This window comes from Crocuta crocuta, unplaced genomic scaffold, assembly GCF_008692635.1.
Source record: "Crocuta crocuta isolate KB4526 unplaced genomic scaffold, BGI_CrCroc_1.0 scaffold3, whole genome shotgun sequence".
Lineage (NCBI taxonomy): Eukaryota > Metazoa > Chordata > Mammalia > Carnivora > Hyaenidae > Crocuta > Crocuta crocuta.
In genome coordinates, this window is record NW_027529934.1 from 706,251 (window position 1) to 716,557 (window position 10,307).

The window sequence follows — 10,307 nt, forward strand, 5'->3', positions numbered from 1 at the left end:
CCTGCCACACAAAGGGCTTTGGGGCCCAGTCTTGGACATATCTTCTACTTTCGTGCATTTTCAAACCTTCTTGGGAAGTGAGAGGTCATTTACATAACTCTTCACAAGTCAATATTAGCCTGGTGTTTTTCTTTTCTACTTTTCTCCTTTGATGCCAATGACAACCACCTGAATTTCCCCCAGAATTGCCATTTCCCTCGGTTTTCAGATTTAAAAAAACAGGTTTTCTAAGCCAGTTATTTCATACATTGTAACTTATTACATACGTGAGTATGTCATATAGACTTCTGTCACTAGGAATAGTTCAGAAAATCAGCTCAACACTACATATGCCTCAGTCCATTTCAAAACTATCTGTTGGGGCCAAAGAGGAAAAGGGAATATTGGCCATTGCTGAAAACCTGGAGAACCTAATTCAATTAATAGCTCGGCAGGCTGCCCAGCACCTTAATTTCTGCCACCCCAACAGAGAAGTTTTGTGCAACGAATATTAAAAGAGAAAGGCAACCAGCAGTAAATGCTGAGCACTACTAATACCTTCTTACAGAGCAGGAGCTGGGTGGACAAGGAGTCACTTCAAAACCTTGCATTTATTTAATACTTATCTACTGAGTCCCTACCAAGCACCAGGCACTTTAGACATCCACACTGAGGATACAGTGCTGAACAGAACTGACACAGTTTCTTCCCTAATGAAGCCTAAGCTCTATAAAAAGTATGGAGTTTCTATGAACAAATGTGTGAGGTAGTAATAACTGCTATGGAGAGAAATAAAGCAGATTAAAGGGAAAACAGTTGCTGTTTCATACAGGGTCATCTGGTAAAATCTTTCTTCTAAGGTAACATTTAAGCAGAGACTTGAAGGTAAAGACATGGAAGGAAAAGACATAAGGATAATGTATTCATAACAAAATACCATACAATGGGTGACTTTAAAAAACAGAAATTTATTTTGTTCTGGAAGCTAGAGGTCCAAGGTCAAGGTGTTGCCAGGGCTGGTTCCTTCTGAGGGCTTTGAGGATAGGATCTGTTCCAGGCCACTTTCCCTGGCTTGCAGATTGCCTTCTTTGCCCTATGTTTCTTCTTATGTCTTCTGTCTATGCAGGTCTGTGTTGAAATGTCCCCTTCTTACAAGGACACCAGTCATATGAGATTAGGGTCCATTCTGATGTCCTAAAATTCTTGATTTTTCTCTGTAAAGAACCCAACTCCAAATAAGGTCACATTCTGAGGTACTAGGAGTTAGGAACCCCCTCCCGCCCCATGAATTTGAGGGTACACAATTCAACCAATGACAGATGGGAACATCTTGAATAATTAAGGTTTGTAGCAAAGTTCTGAAAAGACACTGTTTACAGTCAATATGCTAGTACAGACAAGTTCCTTGTGTTTTCCCGCAGGTCTGCTTCAGGATCAATCCTTACAGCTTCAAGAACAGGAGAAACTCTTAACAAAGAAAGGTCAGCAAATTTACTTCCACAAATTCTTTTTATTTTTTTTTTTATTTTTTTATTTTTTAAATATTTTTATTTATTTCTAGGAGAGAGAGAGACAGCGTGAGCAGGGGAGGGTCAGAGAGAGAGGGAGTCACAGACTGAAGCAGGCTCCAGGCTGAGCTGGCAGTCAGCACAGAGCCCGACGCGGGGCTCGAACCCACGAACCGCGAGATCATGACCTAAGCGAAAGTCGGACGCTTAACCGACTAAGCCACCCAGGCGCCCCTACTTCCACAAATTCTAAGATACTGGTGGTTCCTTGCCTGCCTAGAGGCAGAGGGATGGACTACATGACCTCCTGGTGTCCCATGCAGTTCTAGGAATCTGTCAGGTCAGGGATCTAGCGGAGCTTTTTAAGGACTGATCATTGGTTTTGAGAACACTCCAACTAGTTAGTGTTAACCTGAGAGGTACATAAACTGTGAAAAGAATTTCTACTCTTTCTGAAAACATGTCTGTGTTAAACATTTCAATAAATTGATTTTGAACTCAGTATTTAATGTCAATTTTTACACTTGACTTTCCAAAACACCTCCGCACCATGCTGCACGCAACAGTCACCTCATTCTTAGCTCTCAAGAGTCTACTGCCTTAACTCCCTGAGAAGGATTCATCATGCATCTGGGGGGTGGGGGGCAAAGGTTCCTCATGGATCCACTCCAAGTGGGGTTTTGTTTCCTCTTCACAATCACCATGTAAAATATAAGGCAGAAAGTATTACACCCACATAACACAAGCAAGAAAATGAAAGTCTATGGTCATAAAAATTAAGGATGCAGCTAAGACAACAATCTAAAATTTCTGACTCCTAGTTCAGTGCTCTCTTCACCAACACTAAGACAGCCACGTAACTCAGAAACCATCCTTAACCACAGGAAGATGAATTCTATATGACAGCCATTCTCATTGTTCTGTTCTTGAAATAAGAACAGAAAGGGAAAGGGGTTAGTTCTATTGAAGCGTCCAGCAAACCTACCCCAGAAATACAACAAAAGAAACTGGATTAGTAAGTATTCTCTAGAAATATCTGCCATTATACGGGACTAGGGATACAAAGGAAAGTAAAAGGCCAACCTTGCGGCTCAAATTCCAGCTCTGTGTCAAGGCTGAGCAGGGTCCCAATGGGAGAAAGTCAGAAAATTCTACTCCATGCAGTCTAGTCAGGGACAGGACCTCCCTCATTCCCTCCCTTCTCTTCCCCTCCCTCCAGACTTCTCTCAGTGATAGGGCCATTCCTCAGGGGTGTGGACCGCAGTATCACTGAGAATCTGGCTGCTTTTTTAGATCAGGCTTTGCCTGTGTGGAATCCAAAGCCCTCCAATAAGGAAGTGGAACCTGAGGGTACAGGGAAGGAGAAAGAATGGGATTTCAGAGACCAGCTGCAAAAGAAGACTTTGCAGCTCCAGGCCAAGGAAAAGGAGGTGAGACGGTGACCTCAAGACAGTGAGAGGCTCACACCACAATGGTAGGCAAAACTGCTGGGAGACAGCCCCAGGGAGCAGAGATTTCCAAGTTTAAATTGTGACTGGATGTCAGCAGGTATTCATTTATTTTTATAAAGATAAAATGTCTTTGTTTTCAGGCTAACTCGTCAATCTTTTTCCTTCTTCATTCATACAGACCATTATGCAAGGTTTTATTAAATAGTTACCTTTTGTAAAGTCAGCCTAAACTCAAACACATTTAATAAACATATTAACTCCTCAAACTTTGTCCTACATAGAGTTATCTTAAAACTTTACATGGTGTCTTTTAAGTAACAAACTCTTTCCATCTACATACTCAGAAACCTATGGAAGTATCCACATGCAACTCAACTAGGTCCTGATGAAGACGCTTGTCCTAAGACCACACCCAGGCCTTTTGTGCTATAAGAACTTCATCTTTTGGTGTCCCCATTTACAGAGTACTTGCACATACTCAATCACATGAAAGCACTGACATGCACAATATATAATATTATCTTACCCATTATAATCAATCATTTAAATGAACACGTTCCAGGCAAATGAAGTAAGACAGCCAGAAGACAAACTAAAATCTCTGAGTAAAGGCTGGGACGGGAGGATGGTGGTAAAAATTCCAAATGAAGGGGTAACTCACATAGGGCCCTCTCCCTGACCTGGGCTCTGTCCCAGAATAAACTGGTGGTGATGATGTTGGTGGTATTCTCCCTCCAGTGCAAGGAACTGCATTTGGAGTTAGACAACCTCAGTGACGAGTACCTCTCCTGCCTGCGTAAGCTGCAGCACTGTCGAGAAGAGCTGAACCAGAGCCCACGGCCGCCTCCCAGAGTAAGAGGGTCTATCCTCCCGTATCACCCTGAATGATGGTGGGAAAGGTCCCCCTTTAGCCAAATCTTGCAGATAGTTTATCAGCCCATACCAACGTCAGGCTAGCCTGTTCCATTCAGCTTGGTTTATATACTTGAGTATAACAAGTGTCAGGAAACACTTGCTCGTGCATCCAAGCCTAATTTTCATGGAACTCTTGAGCCTAAAGGGAGAGACCTACTATTAGCTAAAGTATGAAATGGTGTTCTTTTAGCCTATTATGAGCTAGTGGTGAGAGAAGAAGAGCAAAACTACTACGGAATATGAATAGAGAATAATATAATTTTGCTGTGTTATTTTCCATCCTTGATTACTCTAACCAGTATTTAAGTATCTGGCTGTCACTGGGTATGGTTCCCTAGGCCAGTGATCCTGGCTTAGGGACCAGTGACCAGCAGTAAAGTGGTCTTATCCCAAAGGAAGTGACCAAGTGAGAGAGACAGTGATATAAAAAGATTTTTTCTCCTTTACTGACCCAAGGTTTTCCACTGGGCTGGAATGGGAAGAAGGAGGATTATTTTTGTCTGTATCTTCTCCAGACAACCCATGGCCTCTTTCTCTTTCTCTCCTTCCCTTCTCACAGAGGCAATGTGGCCAATGGCTCTCAATGCTGATGATAATGATTGCTATAGCACTGGCAGTGTTCCTGGCCAACAAAGACAGCCTGATGATCTGAATCACCTAGGACAACTGCTTGGGTGAAAATTTGAAGCAAGAAACTCAAAAAACTCCAAATGTTTACATACTTTGAAGCGTGGGTTTTCCCACAGAGATTTCTGACTTTGTTATTATTTTTTTAACCTACTGTAAAATAAACTTCACCTTACAGTTTCTGTTCCTCTGAACTCATAGTTTACCCCTGAATGACACATCACATCACAAAACATAAGACAATGGAGCATCCTGGTCTACTCTCCCTAGTCCAATTCAGTTGGTGGTATATAAACACGCAGTAAAACTTACCTAGTCCTCTACGTTCTGGCAGACATTACCCACTAGAGCAGGTATATTTACAACCACCACACAAGAATAGACTACTTGACTTCCACCACCCTTCTCCATAATCTTTCTTCTATCCCCTATCCAGTGAAAAATGAACAGACATCTCAGCTAAGTCAAGAGGACTCCCTAGTATAGAAATGGCATAGATGTATAACCAATGCCACTACCACCTATTCCCATGCCCACTGAGATGTGGACAACTGATAACAGAAATTTTCCGTTTTCTCAAGATGCTCAGAAGTGGTCATTGAGACACCATTCCTAACACAGAGCTGATCACTTACTGAGTATCTTCTACATGAGAGAGGAGTTGAAGTCAGAGAGCCACAGCTGGCAGTGTGACTATCTCAGAGGAGATACTCAAGTCAGTGAAGTCATTCTGAGTCCTACATCGAGTTCTAAGGTCCTTCTCCCAAGTGTTTAGAATCTCCCTCAGGGCTGGGAGCAAGCTATCTGGGACACTAAAAGAATAGAGCAAGACTGGGGAGTGACCAAGCAGCCACGAGATCCGGGCAGTGAAAACCCGTAGTGGGGTCAGGGCTAAGCAGTTGTCCTCTCCCTGGTCCAGATGAAAGGTATATGGAACAGGATAGCCCAGGAGGATCCCAAACACAGTACAGAGATTCCAATCTGAAGAATGAAGTCTGCTGCAGGAGACTTCCACGGACAGGTCCCTCTGCAGCCCTTGCAAATGTGTGATGATCTCAACCATTATAGCCTTCAAATCCTGAAGCTGGTCCAGGGAGCAAATAGAAGGGTGAGGTTGGGAGCTGGAAACATCCACAAAAGCTATGGCACCAAGCAGGACCCGCTCCAAGTGCTGACATACGTGCTCAGGACTGACAATCAGCCTGTTTAGGCTGTTTTCTCCAATCTCAAGGATGTGAAGTCCCTGCGTCAGGAAGCCCAAGCCCTGCAACTCCTCCAGATAGCTCTGGAGCTCTGATGTTCCTGCACAATTGCAATCATAGAGCAGGGCTGGCTTCAGTCCCCGGGCCACAGCCAGCACCTCTCCAGCTAGGTGAAGGCAGACGGCTGGGGGTGGGCCCCGTCTCTTTCCCATGCCCAGGGTCCGCTGAGCCGCTGCCACCAGCATCTGAGGACTTGGTGTTGACATGAGATCTGGAAGCAACATCAAGCATGGCCTCCTTACCTAGGCGTAGTTCCCTCCCCTGGACCGCATCTGCAAGCTCCAGTTACTTGAGGAAGGGCCTACAAACAAAGCAGTAGCAGGAGACTGTTAACATCAGCCTGTGACACACCAGGAAACCTGCCAACAGCTTTTCCCTAAGTTTTATAGCATCTTCCAAATTATCATTTTGTCCCTCCCTCTGCTCTGAAATGCTAATACAGAGCAGGCAAGATGGGATCACCAATCCTCCCTCATTTCTATGGCTGAGTTAGTCTCCCTTAGTCCCAAATTCATGTGTCTTTTCAGGCCTCACGGCTAGGTTTATATTCTCTCTGATTTCTCATAAATTTTACCTGTTGTAAATTACCTTCTTGGATTCAAACTTTAAGGAGTTTGGGCCAGAGACACGGCAGGGCTGTCTTTGGCAAAGTTCCAGGCATTTCACCTAAAATTCCACTTCTGAGATAAAGTTCTAGGTTCCAAATGCCCTCTTTCCTTTGCCAGCTTCCTCTTACCCTCTCGCCAGTAACTAGGAATAGCGGTCTGATTAAACTAAAATACACAAGAACGTGGACTTACAACCACTGCACCCTGAGACGTAAGAGTAAATAAATAAAACCTGTTAGAACTGCAGGAGGGCTGTATTTTACTTCTGCGGGCCCCGCCTTCCCCTTCCGGCCGAAGTCGACGGTCGGACCCTCCAAAGATGGGCTACCTCCAATCCCCACATCTTGTCCTGGGCATACTATAGTGATTTGTTAAATGAGGCAGGTCCCTCTCACACACGTACGTTCTGCTTCCACTTCCGCTGCAGGCTCGCGCGCTCAGAAACGCCTTCCAGTTTCGCACACTGCTGAGAACACGCCGAGGACCGTGCGCTCCGCCGCAACACGGGAAAACCCCTTCAACGCGCTGGATTCCGAGTCTGCGAAACCGGCCTATTGCGCATGCCCGACACAAGCCCTCCCGCCGCTTTCCGTGACGTCATCCATTCCCCTCCGCGCGCCCGCGCGTTAGAACCTCTGGCAAAGCTGTGCCGGAAGTGGGGGCGCCTGCGCTCAGGCCCTTTCCGGCCAGACAGAAGCCGGCCCCGCCCCTCTGAGTAGGAACGGGGAGAGGCGGAAATGCACGAAAGTGGGACGTATTGAAACTGGTAGCTGCTGTCCTCACGTGGCTTTGAGTCGTGCCCTGCTGTTGTGTTCCTCTGTCTGGGAGGCCTGAGGAGGACACGCAGCGCAATCATCCTTTGATTTGTGTCTGGAGAAATGCGCTTCCCCCTCTGAACGAGGCTTATCCCGTGACAAGCGACATGTTTTGCACTTTACCTGTTAGCGCTGCAAAGTTTGTTGTCTACTGTGACCTCCCTACATCCTAAATTTGAGAGGCTGAATTCCTACAAGTGGCTGCACAAGTGCTGTCCTGCCCAAGTTTTGTCATCTCTAAGCAGGGTGTGAAGGGCATGAGTATTACTCACCCTGAACAAAGGTGCGTCAGGCAGGAGTCTAGGCGCTGGTGCTATTACAATGTACAAAATAGACCAAAAAACCCCACCTTCGCGGAGCTCAAGTTGGAGGAATTCAGTTTCCTGACTTCACATAAATGAGCAGAGATGCAGGGGTTCTTCCATCTGCTCAGTAAGAAAAAAGGGTGATTTCACTGAAGTATTCACGCTTCTAACTGCCAGCTAAGAATTTCTTGAGAAAGCTCATCTGAGGCAATGGCCCAGACTTGTTGCTACATGGGCAGGACAGACGCAGAGGGAACGACACATGAGGTTCCCCTCCTGGCTCTACCCTGGCGGTGTTTTCAGACGGCGAAGAGAGGCAACTGTGGAATAAAGATGTGGCCCGCCAACATGTAGGAACCCCAAGGCTAACACTGGTCCTTAGCTCAGAGGGAGTCAGAAACAGAGACTAGAAACTATTTTGAGGATTTTTCCTTCGCCGTATTTATTTTCTTTTCCATGGTGGTTAGCAGTAAATCTGTAAAATGAAAGACTTCCTTAGTTCATTTATTCTCACGACAAATACAGTTGAGCCTTGAACAACCCAGGTTTTAGGGGATGCCCTGCACAGTAGAAATTATGCATATAACTTCTGACTCCCCCAAAGCTTTACAAATAGCCTACTATTGACCAGAAGCCTTTCTGAAAATAAAATCCATTAACATACTTTTGTAATAGCAACAAGTATTATATACTGTATTCTTACAATAAAGCTAGAGGGAAAAAATGCTAAAAAAAAAAACAGGAGAAAATACATTTATAGTACTGTACTATATTTATCAAAAAACAGTCTGAGTATAAGTGGGCCTATGCAGTTCAAACTTGTGTTGTTCAAGGATCAGTTATATCTGAGAACATACTATGTACCAGGCATTGGCAACAAAGTCCAAGACAGTCCCTACTTTCAGCAATTTTGTAATCAAGCAGGACACAGATGCTGAGCAATTAATTACAAGGAACGAATTATTCTGCAAAACGAAATATAGGATGATATGGGAACATAAAACCAGATACCTAATTATTATACAGGGAAGGGACAAGGCCCAGATCCAATACTCGCTCCCTCAATTTACCAATAGTGTTGTGTTTTGTTTTGTTTTTAACTTTGAGCTAACCTAGTTTGGTGTGGTGGACAGTGAATAAAAAGAAGAGCTGGTGACACCATCTAATTCCCTTTCCACTCTTGAGCAATGTGGACGCAAGAAAGTAGAACAAGAGTGTGGTGTCGCCACCAAAGGAGATAACAGACTCTCCAAGAAAGGACACCTGGTATCTATCCATCGAGACCAGAGAAGGAGCACTGAGGGAGATCAGTGGACAGCCCTACACACTCTCTCCGAGCATTCTGAAAACAACAGAAAACACGGAAGAAACCAGGCTCTCTCATTAAGACCACGTAGAACCACTCAACCATTCCTCTGACATGTTGATAAATTTTTTATTACAGTCACATACTAAAAGTTTGATCCTTCTCGGCCTTTCAGAACACAATTTTCAACCTTCTCCCAGCTCACATTATCTGGGTCCCCAGCCAGATGGACAGACTGGCTATTAGCCTCTCGCAGAATAAGGGAAAAGGACTACCCAGATCTAGCAGTTGCCTTCCCGGTTTACCTGTGATGGGTTCTTTTTAACTTTGAGCTGGCCAGGTACAGACAGAGACAGCCAGACACCAAGACCAAATCCTTCACGTCACCCACTCAACAAAATGATCAAAAAATATAAAGGCTCTATACCTTGCATCTTTTCTAGTTTCTAGAAGCCCAACTTCTGCTCACAGCTGAGCACCTGATGTTTACCCAGACTTCTCTTGGTCATACTTTAATAACAGCAGATCCCACTAGGTCCCTTAGAGACCCTAAAACCACAGCTTTAGCATTCTAAAGAAGTCCTACAGCCACCTGTGACTGAATTGAGCCTTTGGCTTTTGAAGCTGCCTGACTTTTCAGCTAGCTCAACTTCAGTAGCAAGTAGGGGATGGCCTAGTTTAAGGGCAGCACACTAGACATTGGTTTTCTTATTATGCCCTGGCAGATAGGCATCAGTATTCAAGAGGATTAGGGGCCTGCAACAAGAGATTAACATCTTGTTTTCCAGTTAGGTTTTGGAGTTTCAATTATGCTGGTCTTAAAAGAAAAAAAGGTTACACGTAGGACAGAAAGGTCAGGGATGAAGCAAAAGTTAACAGATAAGACCAGTCTGTGGCAGCCATCTGCAGTGTTCTACACCACTCTTCACCTGAGTTGTTCACACCCAGCTACCTCCACAAGACGGGAGACAAGCAGGTTAGGGCCAGGTGAACCTTCTGCAGAAGAGCACTGCCCAGTCCTTTTTCACTTTGGCCTTAAAACTGAATACTCCATTTTCCCAACAGCAAAACATCCAAAAGGTAGTAAGACTGTAAAAGTTCCCAAACAAGAAGTGTCCCTGTTGTAGTCACGAGTTTGTCATGCCCAGCTCACTCCCAGGTCTTCCTTAAAGAAAAAAAGGAAAAAGAGCTCTATCTTCTCTGAAGAGTACCACTGAGTCATATACTCTCATCTACCATACACATACACACAGTGTTATTTGAATGGTGGCAAGGTAGACACCTGACAGCCAATTGTGCAGAATCCTTAGGCCTTCCGTTGACAGATTCCCTTTAGAATCTCAGTTTATTAGCCTTTACTCCACAGACCAGGTGACTTTCAGACTTTGGCACCTATTTCTATTTAGATATCAAGCATGGTTCCTAAGCAACCAGCCAGTTCCCCTACCTCTCTTATCCCGTCAGGGAGCCAGCTTACTATACTAGCAGAACAGGTCAAACGGTGATCAATCTTGGACAAATCAGTGCTTGA

The 10,307-nt window shown here is 44.7% G+C and overlaps 2 protein-coding genes across 10 annotated transcripts in view; one reads left to right on the forward strand and one right to left on the reverse strand.

Annotated features, from left to right (window-relative positions):
* TRAF3IP3 (TRAF3 interacting protein 3) overlaps positions 1 to 4,662 on the forward strand; it is a 24,193-nt gene extending 19,531 nt beyond the window's left edge. For 4 of the 6 annotated variants that reach the window (XM_077763149.1, XM_077763151.1, XM_077763150.1 and 1 more), the window contains 4 exons: positions 1,401 to 1,460; positions 2,781 to 2,917; positions 3,677 to 3,790; positions 4,413 to 4,662. In XM_077763149.1, the coding sequence (XP_077619275.1) occupies positions 1,401 to 1,460; positions 2,781 to 2,917; positions 3,677 to 3,790; positions 4,413 to 4,505 (404 nt within the window). In that variant the 3' untranslated portion in view covers positions 4,506 to 4,662. Of the gene's footprint in view, positions 1 to 1,400; positions 1,461 to 1,540; positions 1,992 to 2,780; positions 2,918 to 3,676; positions 3,791 to 4,412 lie in introns of those variants that run through there. The other 2 variants (XR_013334894.1, XM_077763152.1) reach the window with 2 other exon arrangements.
* Positions 928 to 6,886, reverse strand: CUNH1orf74 (chromosome unknown C1orf74 homolog). Of its 4 annotated transcripts, XR_013334895.1 has the most exons (3): positions 6,754 to 6,886; positions 5,985 to 6,043; positions 928 to 1,193 (listed from the first exon to the last, which is right to left on the reverse strand). XR_013334895.1 is itself a non-coding variant. In XM_077763155.1 (2 exons), the coding sequence occupies exon 2, from the start codon at positions 5,964 to 5,966 to the stop codon at positions 5,148 to 5,150; it is 819 nt and encodes a 272-aa protein (XP_077619281.1). In that variant the 5' UTR covers positions 5,967 to 6,043; positions 6,754 to 6,886; the 3' UTR covers positions 928 to 5,147. The 4 variants fall into 4 exon arrangements, 3 of the variants coding, with proteins under 3 accessions (XP_077619281.1, XP_077619282.1, XP_077619283.1); XM_077763155.1 differs by having other exon boundaries at positions 928 to 6,043; XM_077763156.1 differs by lacking the exon at positions 6,754 to 6,886 and adding an exon at positions 6,583 to 6,698 and having other exon boundaries at positions 928 to 6,043.
* Positions 6,887 to 10,307: the final 3,421 nt, after the last annotated feature.

Coding starts and splice junctions, on each gene's coding strand:
- CUNH1orf74 (XM_077763155.1), bottom strand. CDS start 5,966: ATGTTGCTTCCAGATCTCATGTCAACACCAAGTCCTCAGATGCTGGTG.